The sequence below is a fragment of the Procambarus clarkii genome, chromosome 22, assembly GCF_040958095.1.
Source record: "Procambarus clarkii isolate CNS0578487 chromosome 22, FALCON_Pclarkii_2.0, whole genome shotgun sequence".
Classification (NCBI taxonomy): domain Eukaryota; kingdom Metazoa; phylum Arthropoda; class Malacostraca; order Decapoda; family Cambaridae; genus Procambarus; species Procambarus clarkii.
Window position 1 is genome coordinate 40,494,575 of NC_091171.1, and position 22,686 is coordinate 40,517,260.

Genomic DNA, 22,686 nt, shown 5'->3' on the forward strand with positions numbered 1-22,686 from the left:
GCTCCCAGATGCCATTACAACACCACTTCAACAACGGTAGTGAACAACACTACATGCTCTGGCCCAACAAGAGGGATAAGTCTTAGCAAAATAAGACTCCGAGCTCAGTACCCGCAGACTAATAAAATAAGGGAGGTTGGTGGTGTTTTGAGAGATTTGGATTCTATATCTTTGTACCACTAACCCCATTTATTGCAGGTACAGTTATACCATAGGCTTACGAGCGCACGAAGTAAATTACTTGCCACTTAAATAAAAATATACTAACTAGGTTAATCCATATTTAGCATTTCATATATTACAATTGTTTAAAGATAACTTCATAGCAATAGAAATTTAAATAACCAATCTTGTCATTGTTTATAATATAATTCATATGTGTCAAGATACCAGAGGAAAAGGACAGGCTAAAATAATTTATAACCCTATCGTTGCTAGCTGCCTTATACATATTCTTATATTTTTACCAAGTGGTAAAGTGGTGATTTTCATCCGACAGGTAAATGAAAGCAACACCATCCCTGCTGGATCACCCTGAAACTGAGCCACCTCGGGAACACAGAGAATAGATACAGTTTACTATCCCAGGAGCAAAAGCAAGTTTCCTAGTGACCACTGGATATGACTACGATTACTGTAGACAGCTACGTTTGCTGTTATGTTAGTAGTTCTTTATTTTAGGGAGTCAGAAAATAAAAGCTCACAATTAGGGATCACCTGTTCAAGGTAGTGTCAATATTATTTTTTTATTACGTTGAAGCAGCGGAAATTGACGTGCGGGATGTTATACGAGAATCTTATACACGCTAAAAGTTTTGAAGCAGGATTGTGGGATCGAACTAACGTCCTGGGTCAACACAGACGCGTAACTTAGACTATGGGCCGCAGTAGCGTATCGAGGTTCATGTGGTGTAGGGTAGGGCAGATTGGTAGTTATCAGGAAAAAGTGCCAAGCGATTATATAACACTTGGAAGGGATGAAGGTATGGATTTGGGATGGAACGGAGGGAAGGAATGATGGCCAACCAAATGGACGGTCGGAGATTGAACGCAGACCTACAAAAAGCGAGACCATTTACCCCAGGTGGCTGGGTGAAGGGTAGGGAAGGTGGTGAAAGGTAGAAAAGGTGGTGCATGAAGGGATAAGGTGGTGACAGGTAAGGAACGTGATGAAGGGTAGGAAAAGTGATAAAAGGTAAGGAAGGTTATGAGGGGTACAAAAAGTTGCGAAGGAGAGAAAAGGAAGTGAAGGTTAAGGAAAGTAATGATGGAGGGGAAGAATAGTGATGGAAAGTGAAGGTAGTGACGATTATGGAAGTAGATGGGGTACACGGGGGAGCCTGGAGAGTTAAGATATAGTGATGAAGATGGTGTGTAGTAAAGATGCCTACAGTGATGAAGATGGTGTGTAGTAAAGATGCCTACAGTGATGAAGATGGTTTATAGTAAAGATGCCTACAGTGATGAACATGGTTTATAGTAAAGATGGCTACAGTGATGAAGATGGTTTATAGTAAAGATGGCTACAGTGATGAAGATGATGTTTAAATAATTATCAAAACGCACATCTCCTGTGCTAGGTAAGTCTACTACGGGCTCACCACAGACCGTGCTCCTTGGAACTTATTGTTCCTAGTAGCTGAATCTAAAACAACAACATTAACAAAAGAAGGCACCAAGCTGGGGAGACTATGTAGCTCATTACCCGAGCAACGCCGGCTACCCCTCTAGTACCCCTACATAACAGACAACTTCAGGAAACAGTCTAAATGAACACACACACACACAAACACACACATAAGCTCCTATGGATACGTGCCAGATTTGCCTTGCAGAACTAACTAGACAACGCCACTGACCTTATTTTAACAACCTTGAACTGATAATGATTAAATATGATGAAATGATTATGATTAAAAAACAGTTAAAGTTAAAGCTCATCGAAGCTCAGACAATCATGGCCAATGTCAATTTCAGGAGAATTGTGAAAATTTTAATTTTAATAATCAAATTAGGAACTGGAAATGAACAGTCCCAGACATCTCATAAATAAGCTGGTAGGAGCAGCTTAATAATTTAAACCCAAGTAAATAATTGTTAAAACCTAAGTCAGTGCCATGAAAGAACAGGCACAATAGCACTAGCTCAAGACGGTCCATCAGTCCAGATGACGTCCAACAGAGCGGTCCATCAGCCCAGAGGCCGTCCAACAGGGCGGTCCATAAGCCCAGAGGCCGTCCAACAGGGCGGTCCATGAGCCCAGAGGCCGTCCAACAGAACGGTCCATGAGCCCAGAGGCCGTCCAACAGGGCGGTCCATAAGCCCAGAGGCCGTCCAACAGGGCGGTCCATGAGCCCAGAGGCCGTCCAACAGAACGGTCCATGAGCCCAGAGGCCGTCCAACAGGGCGGTCCATAAGCCCAGAGGCCGTCCAACAGGCCGGTCCATAAGCCCAAAGGCCGTCCAACAGGGCGGTCCATGAGCCCAGAGGCCGTCCAACAGAACGGTCCATGAGCCCAGAGGCCGTCCAACAGGGCGGTCCATAAGCCCAGAGGCCGTCCAACAGGGCGGTCCATAAGCCCAGAGGCCGTCCAACAGGGCGGTCCATAAGCCCAGAGGCCGTCCAACAGGGCGGTCCATAAGCCCAGAGGCCGTCCAACAGGGCGGTCCATAAGCCCAGAGGCCGTCCAACAGGGCGGTCCATAAGCCCAGAGGCCGTCCAACAGGGCGGTCCATAAGCCCAGAGGCCGTCCAACAGGGCGGTCCATAAGCCCAGAGGCCGTCCAACAGGGCGGTCCATAAGCCCAGAGGCCGTCCAACAGGGCGGTCCATAAGCCCAGAGGCCGTCCAACAGGGCGGTCCATAAGCCCAGAGGCCGTCCAACAGGGCGGTCCATAAGCCCAGAGGCCGTCCAACAGGGCGGTCCATAAGCCCAGAGACCGTCCAACAGGGCGGTCCATAAGCCCAGAGACCGTCCAACAGGGCGGTCCATAAGCCCAGAGACCGTCCAGGAACAACAATCACATCGGAAGTGATGCTAAAGTTGTTTAACAGAGCGAGGCGATTCCTTTCATTTTGAAACAATGATGAAGCTGTATAGTTTAACCAGCCCAGGGTCAGCTAGTTGGTATTAGTGGTCTTGCTGGGTGGTTTGACTAGTCCAATGTCTACTAGTTGGTCTTAGTGGTCTGGGAGGATGGTTAGACCAGCTCAGGCGTCTGGCAGTTGGTCATAAAGGTCCAGCTGGACTCACGTTTCCCGGAAGGTGGAGTTAAGTGTGGAAATATGGACTAAGGAGAAAGTGCTAAGCCAGTGTGACTACAAAGTGCTTGGAAGGGAATATGAGGGTCCTAGAGCTAGGAGAGGGCGTTATAATCCACTTGGACCATCGGGGATCGAACGCCGTCCCTGTAAGATAGTTTGGTGATGTACCGACCAGTCAAGTGTATCCTCCCATCCCCATCTAGGGAGACTTTTCAATATGGGACCTTATTACCATACGTGTCCTCTGTCTCTCACGCTTCAGACCTGATTTAAAAGTTATTTCTGTCATGAAATATTTGTCTCTCCGAATAAAATTAGCGCTCGCCTTTTTAATGCCTTTCATATGCAAGACTTTCTGCCTCTTCTTTAAAAGACTTCACTCTCACTAAACACTTAGATCAGATTCCAATAAAAAAACAATATCAATCTCTCTTCTTTATCTCTCTCTCTCTCTTCTTTATATCTCTCTCTCTCTTCTTTATATCTCTCTCTCTTCTTTATCTTTCTCTCTTCTTTATCTTTCTCTCTTTTTTATCTCTCTCTCTCTTCTCTATCTCGTAAAACGTTCTTATAAAGGAAACACACAGACTTCTCGCCAGAAAAATGCGTATTTTCCATAGCCAGTTTTACATGCAATTTCTCAAAACTCTATAATAAAAGAGGATCTTTCTCTCGCAAAAGACTCTGAGAGAGGATCCCCCTCTCATCGAAACCTCGCTCCCGTAGACCTGCTTGCTATAAGGACCACTCCCCCCCATAAAGACCTCGCTGCTATAATGATAGCTCTCACCTAAATCTTTACTGGCTCACTGCTATGATAAGACATTTCAGTTTTTATTATGACCTTCCCTCATCTTAGTTATGACGTCACGACGCGGGCAAGGCCAGTCGCGCCTTCCGCGGCCGTATATAAGGCGGTGCGGGTGCCACAACCGGCAGTTCAACTCAGACCCTCACCCGAAACGCAACAATGAAGGTACTTGACCTGGACATACTGGTGTATATACACTGAGAGGTGTACCCAACTTCTTGGTGTACACTGAGAGCTTACTTTTAGCCCTGGACTATGTTCAGGACTAAAGAATACTAGTTATCATGATGGCTTTAATACCACTCCACCCTCGGATGGGCGTCGAGTCTACTAGCATCGTGACCTCTGCTCTACCTACTTACGGAGACATGACTCGATACTTTTAATGACTTTTTCCTGATAATTGCCATTTCTGAAAATGCAACAAGTTGTAAGTTGTAGCCATTCAATGCATCCTGCTACTAGGATGTGAAGAGGCTGCAAAATGTTTATATATATCCACGAAAGGACTTTCTAACAGCTAAATGAGACATCGTGTGCCATGATGGGATATCCTAAGTTATGACGGCCGTTCTAAGCCATGATTTGACACCCTCATCCATAATGGGACTTGATGTAACCTCCTCACTCTGCCAGACTAATTTGTAATGGCTTCGACGTTGTTGGCTAATTCCTGCAATTCACTACGTTTAAGTAATGAGAAGTTTATTTTGTTGCAGCATATGTTTTAAATATTATTTAAATGTGCAATCTAAAGCATACTTTCCAGGAACACGATGTTCTGGAGTGGATGAAGCGTGATTTTAGACTAGAAACCAAAGTTGTGACACATTCACATACAAGGCTTGATGTTGAACTCGTAATCTCATTGTTACATACACACGGGTGTTACAGAATAGTCAAGGTAAAGGACATCAAACTCCCAGCCTTAGGAAGTCTTTCTTCCTAAGGCTGAATGAAATCACGTAATTTCCCCATTCTCTATACAAGGTCACGTGAGAGAAACGACGAAGCTAAACAGGATTCTTAGCGTCGTCATTAAGATTGGAGCATTTAACAGTGATTAATTCCACGACAGCATCTCAGTATTCGGTTTGATCGCGTTGCTTCTCCTTCAGGCAGTGGCTTTGGTGATCTTGGCGGGGGTGGCAGCGTCGGCGGCGGCATGGGCGGCTCCCCAGGGCGGCTACAACTACCAGCAACCGGCTGTACAGGGAGGCGGCCAGTACCCCGACGCCCCCGCACAGTACAACTTCCAGTGGGACGTCAACGACGAATATTCAGGCAATTTCTATGGTCACCGAGAGCAGAGGGAGGGAGACAACACCCAGGGAACGTGAGTCATTCTTAATGCAGCAATAAATATAAACTTCTCTGAACTTTCTTGATAAGTAAGCATTTTTAACGTGGAAAGAATGTTTAACTTTTCAGAAATATTAGTGATCACTCGTAACTATAAAAGTCATTTTATCAACTTGCAGCGCCTCTTAACACTTGGTTTTCTCCTTCAACATAGGATGAATTTCACAGCTATTGAGACTAAAACACGATAACAGCATTAAATTCTTGCGTTCACAGTTACTTCGTCCGGCTGCCGGACACCCGGCTCATGAGGGTGGACTACTACGCCGACGAGTCCGGCTACCACCCTACTATCACCTATGAGGGCGAGTCCCAGTATCCCAGCGCCCCGGCTAGGGGCTACGCTCAGCCTGCTTCAGCACCTAGCCAGGGTTACTCTCTGCCTGCTCTAGCGCATGGGCAGCCTGCCTCGGCTCCTAGACAGGTGTACTCTCAGCCTGCCTCAGCTCCTAGGCAGGTATACTCTCAGCCTGCCTCACCTCCTAGGCAGGTATACTCTCAGCCTGCCTCACCTCCTAGGCAGGTATACTCTCAGCCTGCTCAGCAGCCCTCACAGTTCTACACTCAACCAGGAAAATAGGAAATATAAACAAGAGTTCACATCTCTATTCGTATATTACCACCGACTTTGTTTCCTTCACCGTGCCACACAGAGAGCAACTTGCAGTGTCTCGGTCTGCCATATTATTTAGTGGTTGCTGAAGACCTGCGCTTCCTGAAGGCCCTGGAAGGTGCTGATCTGTCGCTCCTGAAGCGTCTCCAAGGCATGCAGCTGGAGATTTAAGACTCCTGAAGGCTCTTCAAGCCCCGGAGACCCCTATCACAGGGTCATCGGCTTCATGCACCGCCGGCTGATTAGTGCTTGTACTAATTGTACATATACTTTTTTACAAAGATGCTTTAAATATGACAATAAAAATAGAGTGAATCTGAATTTTTTTTTTTACTTGTAGCCTTGATGCATTTAGCTGGGGCAAAAATAATATTTGTATCCATGGTTTATGCCTGTACCCATGGCTTATGTCGATACCCATGACATATGTTTGTACCCATAGTTTATGTCTATACCAAAGGCTATGGCTGTTCCCATGACATATGTACCCACGGCTTATATCTGAACCAATTGCTTATGCCTGTACCTATAGCTTGTGTTGATACCCATGACATATGTTTATGTGGGTACCGGCACAATCCACGGCTTGTGCCTGTACCCACGGCTTGTGCCGGTATCCACGGCTTGTGCCTGTACCCATGGATTGTGCCTGTGCCCATGGCATATGCCTGTGCCCAAAGCGTATGTCTGTGCAATGAATTATGTTTCGGCCTTCCGGTCGACGTTTCTCCTCACAATCCACACCCACTACGAGATATAAGAACGCATCCCCATAATTTAGACAACTTTACAGGTAAGAAAGTCTCCCTCTCTCCGGGCGGAGGCGTGTACAGGAACCAGTCCGCTGCGGCCCGGGCCACCAGAAATACCAGTCAATTAACTTTGAACATGACAAGGTCCCAGTCTGCTGACTGAAGCTGTTACGGAGGGGGCTATAGCCCCCCTCCGTAACATCGTGCAAGAGGGGGTCTATGCTGAGACCCCAATAGGCCTAGGAAGATGAATCCAAAGGGAACTAAAGTGAAAACAGAGGGAAGGAACGTGAATCCAAGGGGAAGGAAAGTGAATACAGAGGGAAGGAAGCAAAGTGAATCCAAAGGGAAGGAAGATGAATTCAAATGGAAGGGAGGTGCACAAATGAGGACGATGAGATGATTAAAGAGGAGGCTATCGTGACCTGAGGTCAGTGGGTACCACTAAACCTCCAAACTGCGCTTGAAGAGCCCGGTTCCTGGGGGTGGTAGACTGACAGGGTACCTGGCGTAATAGGCAGACAGAGTGGTAGGTTGACAGGGTAGGTAATTATCAAAACGTACATCTCCTGTGCCAGGGTAAGTCCATTACGGGCTCACCATAGACCGTGCTACTAGGAACATTTTCAAGTAGAATCTAAAACAACAACATTAACAAAAGAAGGCACCAAGCCAGGGAGACTATGTAGCTCATCACCCGAGCAACGCCGTCTACACCTCCTCTAGCACCCTTACATTACGGACCTTCAGGAAACAGTCTAAATGAACACACACACACACACACACACACACACACACACACACACACACACGTAGGCTCCTGTGGTTACACGACAGATTCGCCTTGAACATGATAAAATAGCAGAAACAACTAGACAACTCCACTGACATTATTTTAACAACCTTGGACTGATAATGATTAAAAATGATGAAATGATTATGATTAAACATAATGATTAAAAAAACAAATGAAGCTTATCGAAGCTCAGACAATCATGGCCAATGTCAATTTCAGGAGAATTGTGAAAATTTAAATTTTAATAATCAAATTAGGAACTGGAAATGAACAGTCCCAGACATCTCATAAATAAGCTGGTAGGAGCAGCTCAATAATTTAAACCCAAGTAAATAATTGTTAAAACCTAAGTCAGTGCCATGAAAGAACAGGCACAATAGCACTAGCTCAAGACGGTCCATCAGCCCAGATGACGTCCAACAGAGCGGTCCATAAGCCCAGAGGCTGTCCAACAGGGCGGTCCATAAGCCCAGAGGCCGTCCAACAGGGCGGTCCATAAGCCCAGAGGCCGTCCAACAGGGCGGTCCATAAGCCCAGAGGCCGTCCAACAGAACGGTCCATGAGCCCAGAGGCCGTCCAACAGAACGGTCCATAAGCCCAGAGGCCGTCCAACAGGGCGGTCCATGAGCCCAGAGGCCGTCCAACAGGGCGGTCCATAAGCCCAGAGGCCGTCCAACAGAACGGTCCATAAGCCCAGAGGCCGTCCAACAGAACGGTCCATAAGCCCAGAGGCCGTCCAACAGAACAGTCCATAAGCCCAGAGGCCGTCCAACAGAACGGTCCATAAGCCCAGAGGCCGTCCAACAGAACGGTCCATAAGCCCAGAGGCCGTCCAACAGGGCGGTCCATAAGCCCAGAGGCCGTCCAACAGAACGGTCCATAAGCCCAGAGGCCGTCCAACAGGGCGGTCCATAAGCCCAGAGGCCGTCCAACAGGGCGGTCCATAAGCCCAGAGGCCGTCCAACAGGGCGGTCCATAAGCCCAGAGGCCGTCCAACAGAACGGTCCATGAGCCCAGAGGCCGTCCAACAGAACGGTCCATAAGCCCAGAGACCGTCCAACAGGGCGGTCCATGAGCCCAGAGGCCGTCCAACAGGGCGGTCCATAAGCCCAGAGGCCGTCCAACAGAACGGTCCATAAGCCCAGAGGCCGTCCAACAGAACGGTCCATAAGCCCAGAGGCCGTCCAACAGAACAGTCCATAAGCCCAGAGGCCGTCCAACAGAACGGTCCATAAGCCCAGAGGCCGTCCAACAGAACGGTCCATAAGCCCAGAGGCCGTCCAACAGGGCGGTCCATAAGCCCAGAGGCCGTCCAACAGGGCGGTCCATAAGCCCAGAGGCCGTCCAACAGGGCGGTCCATAAGCCCAGAGGCCGTCCAACAGAACGGTCCATAAGCCCAGAGGCCGTCCAACAGGGCGGTCCATAAGCCCAGAGGCCGTCCAACAGGGCGGTCCATAAGCCCAGAGGCCGTCCAACAGAACGGTCCATAAGCCCAGAGGCCGTCCAACAGAACGGTCCATAAGCCCAGAGGCCGTCCAACAGGGCCGTCCATAAGCCCAGAGGCCGTCCAACAGGGCCGTCCATAAGCCCAGAGGCCGTCCAACAGGGCGGTCCATAAGCCCAGAGGCCGTCCAACAGGGCGGTCCATAAGCCCAGAAGCCGTCCAACAGGGCGGTCCATAAGCCCAGAGGCCGTCCAACAGGGCGGTCCATAAGCCCAGAGGCCGTCCAACAGGGCGGTCCATAAGCCCAGAGGCCGTCCAACAGGGCGGTCCATAAGCCCAGAGGCCGTCCAACAGGGCGGTCCATAAGCCCAGAGGCCGTCCAACAGGACGGTCCATAAGCCCAGAGACCGTCCAACAGGGCGGTCCATAAGCCCAGAGACCGTCCAACAGGGCGGTCCATAAGCCCAGAGACCGTCCAACAGGGCGGTCCATAAGCCCAGATGCCGTCCAACAGAGCGGTCCATAAGCCCAGAGGCCGTCCAACAGAGCGGTCCATAAGCCCAGAGGCCGTCCAACAGGGCGGTCCATAAGCCCAGAGGCCGTCCAACAGGGCGGTCCATAAGCCCAGAGGCCGTCCAACAGAGCGGTCCATAAGCCCAGAGACCGTCCAACAGGGCGGTCCATAAGCCCAGAGGCCGTCCAACAGAACGGTCCATAAGCCCAGAGGCCGTCCAACAGAGCGGTCCATAAGCCCAGAGACCGTCCAACAGGGCGGTCCATAAGCCCAGAGACCGTCCAACAGGGCGTTCCATAAGCCCAGAGACCGTCCAACAGGGCGGTCCATAAGCCCAGAGACCGTCCAACAGGGCGGTCCATGAGCCCAGAGACCGTCCAGGAACAACAATCACATCGGAAGTGATGCTAAAGTTGTTTAACAGAGCGAGGCGATTCCTTTCATTTTGAAACAATGATGAAGCTGTATTGTTTAACCAGCTCAGGGTCTGCTAGTTGGTATTAGTGGTCTTGCTGGGTGGTTTGACTAGTCCAATGTCTACTAGCTGGTCTTAATGGTCTGGGATGATGGTTAGACCAGTTCAGGCGTCTGGCAGTTGGTCATAAGGGTCCAGCTGGACTCACGTTTCCCGGAAGGTGGAGTTAAGTGTGGAAATGTGGACTAAGGAGAAAGTGCTAAGCCAGTGTGACTACAAAGTGCTTGGAAGGGAATATGAGGGTCCTAGAGCTAGGAGAGGGCGTTATAATCTACTTGGACCATCAGGGATCGAACGCCGTCGCTGTAAGATAGGTTGGTGATGTACCGACCAGTCAAGTGTATCCTCCCATCCCCATCTAGGGAGACTTTTCAATATGGGACCTTATTACCATACTTGTCCTCTGTCTCTCACGCTTCAGACCTGATTTAAAAGTTATTTCTGTCATGAAATATTTGTCTCTCCGAATAAAATTAGCGCTCTCCTTTTTAATGCCTTTCATATGCAAGACTTTCTGCCTCTTCTTTAAAAGACTTCACTCTCACTAAACACTTAGATCAAATTCCAATAAAAAACAATATCAATCTCTCTTCTTTATCTCTATCTCTCTCTTCTTTATATCTCTCTCTCTCTTCTTTATATCTCTCTCTCTTCTTTATCTTTCTCTCTTCTTTATCTTTCTCTCTTTTTTATCTCTCTCTCTCTTCTTTTTTTCGTAAAACGTTCTTATAAAGGAAACACACAGACTTCTCGCCAGTAAAATGCGTATTTTCCATAGCCAGTTTTACATTCAATTTCTCAAAACTCTATAATAAAAGAGGATCTTTCTCTCGCAAAAGACTCTGAGAGAGGATCCCCCTCTCATCGAAACCTCGCTCCCGTAGACCTGCTATAAGGACCACTCCCCCCCATAAAGACCTCCCTGCTATAATGATAGCTCTCACCTAAATCTTTACTGGCTCACTGCTATGATAAGCTATTTCAGTTTTTATTATGACCTTCCCTCATCTTAGTTATGACGTCACGACGCGGGCAAGGCCAGTCGCGCCTTCCGCGGCCCTATATAAGGCGGTGCGGGTGCCGCAACCGGCAGTTCAACTCAGACCCTCACCCGAAACGCAACAATGAAGGTACTTGACCTGGACATACTGGTGTATATACACTGAGAGGTGTACCCAACTTCTTTGTGTACACTGAGAGCTTACTTTTAGCCCTGGACTATGTTCAGGACTAAAGAATACTAGTTATCATGATGGCTTTAATACCACTCTACCCTCGGATGGGCGTCGAGTCTAGTACCAAAGCATCGTGACCTCTGCTCCGCCTACTTACGGAGACATGACCCAAGACTCGATACTTTTAATGACTTTTTGCTGATAATTGCCATTTCTGAGAATGCAACAAGTTGCAAGTTGCAGCCATTCAATGCATCCTGCTACTAGGGTATGAAGAGGCTGCAAAATGTTTATATATATCCACGAAAGGACTTTCTAACAGCTAAATGAGACATCGTCCGCCATGACGGGACATCCTAAGTTATGACGGCCGTTCTAAGCCATGATTTGACACCCTCATCCATTATGGGACTTGATGTAACCTCTTCACTCTGCCAGACTAATTTGTAATGGCTTCGACGTTGATTGCTAATTCCTGCAATTCACTACGATCAAGTAATCAGAAGTTTATTTTGTTGCAGCATATGTTTTAAATATTATTTAAATGTGCAATCTAAAGCATACTTTCCAGGAACACGATGTTCTGGAGTGGATGAAGCGTGATTTTAGACTAGAAACCAAAGTTGTGACACATTCACATACAAGGCTTGATGTTGAACTCGTAATCTCATTGTTACATACACACGGGTGTTATAGAATAGTCAAGGTAAAGGACGTCAAACTCCCAGCCATAGGAAGTCTTTCTTCCTAAGGCTGAATGAAATCACGTGATTTTCCGTTCTATATAAAAGGTCACGTGAGAGAAAGGTCGAAGCTAAACAGGATTCTTAGCGTCGTCATTAAGACTGGAGCATTTAACCGTGATTAATTCCACGACAGTATCTCAGTATTCGGTTTGATCGCGTTGCTTCTCCTTCAGGCAGTGGCTTTGGTGATCTTGGCGGGGGTGGCAGCGTCGGCGGCGGCATGGGCGGCTCCCCAGGGCGGCTACAACTACCAGCAACCGGCTGTACAGGGAGGCGGCCAGTACCCCGACGCCCCCGCCCAGTACAACTTCCAGTGGGACGTCAACGACGAATATTCAGGCAATTTCTACGGTCACCGAGAACAGAGGGACGGAGACAACACCCAGGGAACGTGAGTCATTCCTAATGCAGCAATAAATATAAACTTCTCTGAACTTTCTTGATAAGTAAGTATTTTTAAACGTGGAAAGAATGTTTAACTTTTCAGAAATATTAGTGATCACTCGTAACTATAAAAGTCATTTTATCAACTTGCAGCGCCTCTTAACACTTGGTTTTCTCCTTCAACACAGGATGAATTTCACAGCTATTGAGATTAAAACACGATAACAGCTTTGAATTCTTGCATTCACAGTTACTTCGTCCGGCTGCCGGACACCCGGCTCATGAGGGTGGACTACTACGCCGACGAGTCCGGCTACCACCCTACTATCACCTATGAGGGCGAGGCCCAGTATCCCAGCGCCCCGGCTAGGGGCTACGCTCAGCCTGCTTCAACACCTAGCCAGGGTTACTCTCTGCCTGCTCTAGCGCATGGGCAGCCTGCCTCAGCTCCTAGCCAGGTGTACTCTCAGCCTGCCTCACCTCCTAGGCAAGTGTACTCCCAGCCTGCCTCACCTCCTAGGCAGGTATACTCTCAGCCTGCCTCACCTCCTAGGCAAGTATACTCTCAGCCTGCTCAGCAGCCCTCACAGTTCTACACTCAACCAGGAAAATAGAAAATATGAAGATGAGTTCACATCTCTATTCGTATATTACCACCGACTTTGTTTCCTTCACCGTGCCACACAGAGAGCAACTTGCAGTGTCTCGGTCTGCCATATTATTTAGTGGTTGCTGAAGACCTGCGCTTCCTGAAGGCCCTCGAAGGTGGTGATCTGTCGCTCCTGAAGCATCTGCAAGGCATGCAGCTGGAGATCTAAGGCTCCTGAAGGCTCTTCATGCCCTGGAGACCCCTACCACTTGGATATCGGCTTCATGCACCGTCTGCACCGCCTGCTGATTAGTGCTTGTATGTACATATACTTTTTTATACAAAGATACTTTAAATATGACAATAAAAATAGAGAGAATCTGAAAAGAACTTTTAAATATAACCTTGATGCATTTAGCTGGGGCAATTATAATATTTGTCCCCATGGCTGATGTCTGTACCATGACTTATGTTTCGGCCGTCCGGTCGACGTTTCTCCTCATAATCCACACCCACTACGAGACATAAGAACGCATCCCTATAATTTAAACAACTTTACAGGTAAGAAAGTCTCCCTCTCTCCGGGTGGAGGCGTGTACAGGAACCAGTCCGTTGCAGCCCAGGCCACCAGAAATACCAGTCAGTTAACTTTGAACATGAAAAGGTCCCAGTCTTCTGACTAAAGGACCATGCAGCCCCTTCCGTAACATCACGGACGATGGTAACATATACGCGAAGATGGTAATATCTTCGGTCTACATAAACGCAAGATAATCTCCATCTACGCAAGATGGTAACATTTACACGAAGACCCCGAGAGGCCTAGGAAGGTAAATCCAAAGGGAAGGAAGGTGCACAAAGGAGGAAGATGAGCTGATTAAAGATGAGGGAGTCGTGACCTAAGGTCAGTGGGGACCACTAAATCTGCAAACCTGCAGAAGAACCCGGTTCCTGGAGTGGTAGACTGACGGTGCCTGGAGTGGTAGACTGACAGGGATGCTGGAATGGTAGACTGATAGGGATCCTATAGTGGTAGACTGACAGGGATCCTGGAGTGGTCGACTGACAGGGTTCCTGGAGTAGAAGGCTGACAGGCTCACGAGGACTCAGCAAGTGACCCCGCTGTCAGCGTCGTCAGCACCACATCCTAGTGGTTTCTAACCAGAAGCATTCAAACCCAGGCCTTACACCTAACTTATTTAGCAGAAGGCTCACCTGTTCAAGGCAGCGTCAATATTACAATTCTTATATTACGTTGAAGCATTAGAAATTGACGCGCGGGTTGTTACACCAGACGAAAGTTTTGAAGCAGGATGGTGGGATCGAACTAACGTCCTTGATCACCACAGACGCACGACTTAGAGTATGGACCACAATAACATTCCGTGGTTCAAGTGGTGAATGGTGGGAAAGGTAGGTAATTATTAGGAGAAAGCGCCAGGCCATTACGACTATATAGCCCTTGGAAGGGGTTAGGTTAAGGATTTGGGATGGGACAGGGGGGAAAGGAATGGTGTCCAACCACTTGGACGGTCGAGGATTGAACGCCGACCTGCATGAAGCGAGACCATTTACCCCAGATGGCTGGGTGAAGGGTAGGGAAGGTGGTGGATGAAGGGTTAAAGGGGTAACAGGTAAGGAACGTGATGAAGGATAGGGAAGGTGAAGGGTAGGGAAAGTGGTAAAAGGTAAGGAAGGTTGTCAAGGGTAAAAAATGTTGTGAAGGAGACGAAAGGTAGTAAAGGTTAGGGAAAGTGATGATGGAGGGGAAGAATAGTGATGGAGAGTGATGGTAATGATGATTGTAGTTAGAGATGGGGTACACGGGGGAGCCGGAAGAGTTAATATATAGTGATGAAGATGGTGTGTAGTGAAAATGACTACAGTGATGAAGATGATGTATAGTGAAGATGGTGTGTTGTGAAGATGGCTACAGTGATGAAGATGATGTTTAAGTAATCATCAAAACGTACATCTCCTGTGCCAGGTTAAGTCCATTACGGGCTCACCATAGACCGTGCTCCTTGGAACTTTTTGTTCCCAGTAGCCGAATCACCAAAGAGCCAGAGCTCAACCCCCGCAAGCACAACTAGGCGAGTAAAACTAGGTGAGTACACACACACACACACTCTTTACTGGTATTCATTGTGGTATTTTAAAGTATTCAATGTGCTGAGACGAGGACAATGTGCATGTGGATTTGCTTTGGGAGTAAAGCAAGGCAATAGAGGCATCATTTTAAGCACGCAATAGAGGGCACATGTATCAATGCAGGTCACAGCTTTCAGCGCCCTGAGACGACTTTTACATGCCCCTACGAGTTGGTTGAGCGCCTCTTTCTTCCCCTTGTTGTACAATGCGACTTGCATTCGTTCTCTGCCACAGAAGGCCAATCACCAGCATAACCATTTATAAAGCCAGAAGCAACGATATCGCCTCCACAGCTTCCTCCGTCTAATACTTAGAGGCAGCTGTTCAAGCAGTTCCTTGATATCCGGCCTATGTTTCACAGCTAACTGGCTCGACGAGACCCAGTTTAAGAGAACGAGAGGAGGGTTGTGCATGACGCTGCAGACCTTGCCGAAGAGCGCGCCCAGAGAATAGACATCAGTGGCTGAGGAGCTGGGGCTGAGGCCGTGGAAGAGCTCCGGGGGACACCACGCGTACAGCCTCTCTCTGACGCATTCGTTACGGGCAAATGAACGCGAATTGCGTTATCTATATTCGGTGTATTAAGACGGGAATGACCCGATCTTCGTAACGTGGGAGTTACGAATGAAGTTTGGCCTAACACGCTCATGTCTTTTCGTGAACCACAGGATGCGTTCCTCTTCGGTCCATAATTGGAGCAAGATACTGTTTTCGTTGATGGAGTTATGCACTAGGCCGTTCTCGTGCAGCTCCTGCACGATCTTGCATAGCTCCAGGCACGTTTTCAGCAACATGATATCTGTCAACGGATGTAAAAGTACACAGCTAAACATTTAGACTCGCACTTTTTATGAAGTATCAGAAACTTTAGGGTCATTAGTTTAACCATTCTTCTCCTGGCTGGGAGCCCCTGTGGCACTCTCTTCTTAGGTATTTCCCTGCCACTTTTGCGTCGATTTCCCTGAGACACTTTCCTCCTAGATTTCCTCCTGTTCTAATTAGTTACGTTGTGCCAGGTCATTCTGTTCCAAGATTTCCCAGTCTTGATCTGTCTCCCAGTTGGACAGCAAGGGCTCCTCGCCAGGGAACTTGGCTTGGCACTGTGAGTTCCGGCACTTACCGCGCCCCAAACAAGTGACACAAGAGTGGCAGACCTTTCTCGTTATTTGGCGGACATCTTTCCAACAGGTAATAGACAGTTTCCTCATCGTGATCAACAGCTTAGTCTTGTTATTAACCATTCAAAAAGCAACTACACATACAAGACATAGGGTCTTATATTTATTTTAGGAGTATATATAAAAAAATAATATTTGTATCACAAGAGTAATGATAATATTTGTGATACAATATTATGGTTAGGTTAGAGGCAAGATTACCGTTATCAAGGTCTTGCTTCATGCAGGTCGGCGTTCAATACCCGACCGTCTGGTAGGACACCAGTCCTTTCCCCCACCCCCCCCGTCCCATCCCAAATCCTTATCCTGACCCCTTCCAAGTGTTATATGTTGTAATGGCTTGGCGCCTTCCCTTGATAGTTCCCTTCCTCCCTCTTCCTCAAGGTCTAGAGTAACCTTGCCTTCAGTGGTTCGAGGGTAACCTTCCCTTCAGTGGTTCGAGGGTAACCTTCCCTTCAGTGGTTCGAGGGTAACCTTCCCTTCAGTGGTTCGAGGGTAACCTTCCCTTCAGTGGTTCGAGGGTAACCTTCCCTTCAGTGGTTCGAGGGTAACCTTCCCTTCAGTGGTTCGAGGGTAATCTTCCCTTCAGTGGTTCGAGGGTAACCTTCCCTTCAGTGGTTCGAGGGTAACCTTGCTTTCAGGGGATGGAGGGTAACCTTCCCTTCAGTGGGTCGAGGAAAATCTTGCCACTGAATGATGAATGTAAATGTATGGATATGCAGTTCATACTGAATGAAGAAAGCCTTAACTTAGAATAACAGTTACGTCGGGTGGTAAATTTAGGAAATAAACAATGAAAACCATAGTACATATATGACGTAATGGACAATTAGAAAGTAGAAATCGTTACTATTGAATTTGGACAAACCGGAAAAGTTCTTTTGCATTTATTTTGCAAAGACAACATAAACTAACTATTCTAACCTTCCCCAGGTCTAATTTAGTACATATATGTGCTATACTAGGTCTAGGAACATTTGGTTTTTAGCTCTATTTTTTCGGACTTTTATGATGAGAATAGTACCAAATTCTACTATCTTATTGCATTCCATGTCATTGTTTTTACTATGGTGCACATAGTTACCAAAACTACTATCTGAACAGGAGGATGGGTACCCTGCCGGAGTAGGTAACCTGCACCCTGCCAGGGTACATGTTACCCTGCCAGGGTACATGTTACCCTGTATCCTGTATATGTATTCTGCCAGAGTACATATTACGTCCTATGTTTCTTGTATGTAATATTATATATTACATATTAGGCAATGTTTTTACGAAATGAATATTAAATTTTTACGATTAAAATTACGAAAAATATTATATTACGAACCATATTGCGTAATATGTTCCTATGAGGTCTTGATGAAGAACCTTATATAATGTTTCTTTGACATTTTCCAGCTGTTTTACGCAACTTAAGTTTTGTTTGCGTCTCGATCTTGTTTTCATAATTTTTTTCCCCTAAAACTTCTTCCAAAAATGTTTTGATGGAATCTGAAATATTATCAATTTGCATTTATCGCACAAGAGAGAGAAAAACAGAATTTTCAAAATACGTTTCGTTCTTTGCTAACTACTGATGCCAGATTCTTCAGTCATGCCTCGCAGTGAATGCCATAGAGTTTTCTATAGTTACCCCAACCTGTCCTCTTAAAAATAACGTCGCTTTTGGCCGTTTGCCCGTATGGCCGAAAGTGGACGTAATTTGAAAATGAAAAAAGTTAAAATAAATTTGGGATTTTTTTTTACAACAACAGTAAGATAAAGGTCCTCTGATAGGTTAGGCGGGCAGGAAATTCTCATAAAGTTTCAAAACGTTATGAAAAACGTTAATTAAAAACTTTCCTCTTCTAACCTTACCGAGTAAGCCGTACGACTCAAACAGAAAACGGGACAGTACGTCACTTTTGTGAGTCGATTACATTTCAAATTACGTCCAAATTTGGCCATAGCGGCGCATACGAGCGAAAAGTGACGTTATTTTTAAGAGGACGGGTTGCTATCCGCTCATTAGGGATCCCCCCCTTAGGCCTACTCTTCCTCAGAATCCTACGATTCTTCACATCCACTCTCAAGCTTTAGTTCCTGGGCCCGCTCTTCACTCCGATCTTCTCATACTCTCATTTACTCCGCGTCATAATATGGCAACAATTATGTTAAAATATATCATTTTGGCCCTGAATCGCAGCGAGTCGAACTATAGTTACGAATGGCTACTATCATACGGAAGGTGGAGAGAATAGGAGGACGTCGGAGGTGATTGTGCATACAGTTCTCCACCAAAGAGATTATAACACGTCTGACGATGGTATCCATCTCCTGCATCCTGGGTCCGCTAGATATCTCCAATTTAGAAACGAATTTACAACACAAGGAAATGGGGGACGTACCTTAAAATTGGTGGAGGTCTGGTCCTTGGGAGAGATGTGATCCCTTTACCTGTAATGAATTGAGCGTGCATTAGTCAGAGGCTTTAGTGAAATGCCTTTATACATTTCCATCCTCATACATCACAAATATGACGTAATGACCACGCGAACGATTACATGTCCTTTGACACACACTAATAGCCAGAACGCACTACTTGGCCTAGTATGCAAAGTCCGATTTGCCTAACAGGAAGAGTGATTCTCTTTATTTTCAAATATTTATTTTCATGTTGATTTATTTTCATTATTATATTAAGAATATGAACTTAATTCATAGTCTTAGGGACTTGGACTTGACTTAGTTATGTTAGGCAGGTTAGGTTAGGTAGATTAGGTTTGATTACTTTTAAGTTTTTTTTACTCATTAAAAAAATTAATATCATATATAATATAATGGAAAGCTTGATCATTCCACAATAATTTTTTAAAATTATATAACTTCGTTAAATTTTGGCTTGTTAGGCAACTTGGTTTATAAGCTACAACACATATAAAAGCAATTCAGGTGAAGATGATGGTTGCTAATCGAGAAATTTGCTTACCTTGTTTGAAGGATGCGGTGGCTGGTGTCCTTCGTCTAGTGAGGTCAGATTGGGTCAAGAAGTTCACCCAACACTGCGTAAGACACGTCAGCATCCATAAAACTTGCAAGACATCGTAAACATTCAGCTCAAGACGAGGAGCACTAAAAAGACATCGTAAACATTCAGCTCAAGACGAGGAGCACTAAAAAGACATCGTAAACATTCAGCTCAAGACGAGGAGCACTAAAAAGACATCGTAAACATTCAGCTCAAGACGAGGAGCACTAAAAAGACATCGTAAACATTCAGCTCAAGACGAGGAGCACTGAAGGAAGGAGCGGAGGGGACCAAGAAGAATGTCATTTTGCTAGAGCAGTAAAGGCCTGTCATCGACTGATATTTCCTGCAAACAAGCTTACCTCAGGCTAGGGTCGTTCAGGCAGCGGTCTACCATTCAATAGTCGTAACGTAATATGAATCCAAAATCGTTTTTCTCACATATAAATTAAAATACTATACATTACAAGTTTATGTTTAATTAGGCGTAAGTTAGGTGATTAGGTTCTGTTGCTGATTATATGGAGTTGAAGTACGTGGGTGAGGCACTTATAAGTTGCGATTCGAACAATAGTCGTCATCGAAGCACTGTTCAATAGAAGTTCGAACGTCATCAGTTGAAACCGTTTCACATTCATAAACAGGAGTTTAGTTGCTGTTCTAACGAAAATATGACATTTGTTGATGAGAATGGATTGCAATGCTGATGAAGGGCAAGGTTTCGACTCAACTGAACGTGTTCGAACATTTCTCGAGCAACGTTTCTCTCACTTCCACTATTCGAATCAGTGTCTCTGTAAATGCTTCACTCACGTGCAACAAATACATAGTCCGTCCTCATCAACAAAGGCCAAATGCTAATTAACCCACCCGTCAACCCCCCCCCCCCTTCTTTATGAACGAATAATGTTTATACATTTTTCGTTCATAAACGAAATTTACACGACTCCCAACTGACGACGTTCAAACATTTTTCGAACAGTGCTTCGCTGACGACCTCTGTTCGAATCGCAACTCTGTAAAAGCATCACCCACGAACTTCAAATACAAATAATCGCTAACAGAACCTAAACACCTAACCTAACCTGTGCCTAACTTTGCGTAGAACTTCAATATATAGTAACATTAATATATATTTGAGAACAAACCAAATTCCATTAAACAATTAGTTAAAATTAATGGGTGTGTCGTGGAGGTTGTTGTTGTTATAGATTCAGCTACTCGGAACAAGTTCCAAGTAGCACGGGCTATGGTGAGCCCGTAGTGGACTTACCTGGCACAGGAGCGGGGCAAGTAGCACGGGCTATGGTGAGCCCGTAGTGGACTTACCTGGCACAGGAGCGGGGCAAGTAGCACGGGCTATGGTGAGCCCGTAGTGGACTTACCTGGCACAGGAGCGGGGCAAGTAGCACGGGCTATGGTGAGCCCGTAGTGGACTTACCTGGCACAGGAGCGGGGCAAGTAGCACGGGCTATGGTGAGCCCGTAGTGGACTTACCTGGCACAGGAGCGGGGCAAGTAGCACGGGCTATGGTGAGCCCGTAGTGGACTTACCTGGCACAGGAGCGGTGCAAGTAGCACGGGCTATGGTGAGCCCGTAGTGGACTTACCTGGCACAGGAGCGGGGCAAGTAGCACGGGCTATGGTGAGCCCGTAGTGGACTTACCTGGCACAGGAGCGGTGCAAGTAGCACGGGCTATGGTGAGCCCGTAGTGGACTTACCTGGCACAGGAGCGGGGCAAGTAGCACGGGCTATGGTGAGCCCGTAGTGGACTTACCTGGCACAGGAGCGGTGCTGTGTCCCGTGTCGTGGAGGACGGCTGCTGGATTAAGAGGCCTGGCCTGAGGACAGGTGAAAATACAAGTAATCGCCAACAGAATCCAAACACCTGACCTCACCTAAATCTAGACCTAACTATGTTCATATTGTAATATAATAATAAATATCTATATGAGAAAATACTAATTTTGAACACACAGAATGTTAAACGTTTTGATTAGGACTTTAGGTTCAGCCACAGCTTGGACGAGCAATGGAATTCGTTCTCAATACTCGTTCGAGCTGCGGCCAACACCACATACGCATTCAGCACTCTTAACCGTGTATTCAAAATCTGTATTTTCTAAAATACAAATGAATTTTATTATATATATTAGAATTTGCTGTATAGTTAGACTCTTCCTGTGGCCTAGTTATCTTGAGGGGATTTCGGAGCTTAGCGTCCCCGCAGCCCGGTCCTCGACCAGGGCCTCCTTTTTGTTACACACCCCCAGGAAGCAGCCCGTAGCAGCTGTCTAACTCCCAGGTACCTATTTACTGCTAGGTAACAGGGGCATCAGGGTGAAAGAAACATTATGCCCATTTGTCTCCGCCTCCACCGGGGATCGAACCCGGAACCTCAGGACTACGAATCCGAAGCGCTGTCCACCCAGCTGTCAGGTAGACACGATAAAGGACCTGAACATATTGGGATCGTCTCAAAGCTCTCCAAATGTACTCGTTAGAAAGGAGACGAGAGAGATATCAAATAATATACACATGGAAAATACTGGAGGGCCAGGTCCCAAATCTACACAGTAAAAAAAATACATACTGGAGTGAACGATATGGAAGAAAATGCAGAATAGAACCAGTGAAGAGCAGAAGTGCCATAGGCACAATCAGAGAACACTGTATAAACATCAGAGGTCCGCGGTTGTTCAACATCCTCCCAGCGAGCATAAGAAATATTGCCGGAACAACCGTGGACATCTTCAAGAGGAAACTAGATAGTTTTCCAAGGAGTGCCGGACCAACCGGGCTGTGGTGGATATGTGGGCCTGCGGGCCGCTCCAAGCAACAGCCTAGTGGACCAAGCTCCCACAAGTCAAGCCTGGCCTCGGGCCGGGCTTGGGGGAGTAGAAGAACTCCCAGAACCCCATCAACGTAAGGTAAAGTATGATAACGACATGGGAGGAGGCACTTCCTGTGGCCTGATAACGACGTGAGCGGAGATACCTTCCTGTGGGGCTGATTATTCAAGCCTTACATAATCGCAGTAAAATTATTTATAATAAAGGATTAAACGAAATCCTTTATGAGGTGCCTTCGTGAGGTCTTTGAATCGCGTGCATTTATCCAGTTGAAGAGCAAGGATATTAAAGTGAATACTTCTACAAATTATTCACACCATTACACACACATTTTGCTCTCTCCTTCACTGATGTCACTGTGCTACTGAGCCCTATAATGGAGGGTGAATAACTTTTGTAGATATCCCCAAATAAATATGCACATTGTCAACATCAGTTCAACGTTCCTCCCTCACTCACGTCTGAGTCCTGGCACCCTCACGCTCGCTCTTGGGCGCCCTGGGGGCCTGAGGGTCGTGGAAACGAAATGTGATTTGGCTGACGTGAGAAACAAAGGAAGAATACGGGTTT

The 22,686-nt window shown here is 46.6% G+C and overlaps 3 protein-coding genes across 3 annotated transcripts in view; 2 read left to right on the plus strand and 1 right to left on the minus strand.

Moving 5' to 3' along the window:
- Window positions 1–18,689, minus strand: part of LOC123756748 (pro-resilin-like) — a gene marked incomplete at its 5' end in the record, with an annotated part of 39,642 nt that extends 20,953 nt beyond the window's left edge. The window contains one exon of the mRNA XM_045740047.2: window positions 18,645–18,689. Within this exon, the coding sequence (XP_045596003.2) occupies window positions 18,645–18,689 (45 nt within the window). The remainder of the gene's footprint in view (window positions 1–18,644) is intronic.
- Window positions 4,215–6,370, plus strand: LOC123760285 (cuticle protein 7-like). The gene is made up of 3 exons (XM_069329304.1): window positions 4,215–4,239; window positions 5,193–5,410; window positions 5,653–6,370. The coding sequence occupies exons 1-3, from the start codon at window positions 4,234–4,236 to the stop codon at window positions 6,014–6,016; spliced, it is 588 nt and encodes a 195-aa protein (XP_069185405.1). The 5' UTR covers window positions 4,215–4,233; the 3' UTR covers window positions 6,017–6,370.
- Window positions 11,136–13,263, plus strand: LOC123760275 (cuticle protein 7-like). The gene is made up of 3 exons (XM_045745798.2): window positions 11,136–11,161; window positions 12,126–12,343; window positions 12,587–13,263. Exons 1-3 carry the CDS (start codon window positions 11,156–11,158, stop codon window positions 12,948–12,950), a joined length of 588 nt encoding a protein of 195 aa, XP_045601754.2. The 5' UTR covers window positions 11,136–11,155; the 3' UTR covers window positions 12,951–13,263.
- Window positions 18,690–22,686: the final 3,997 nt, after the last annotated feature.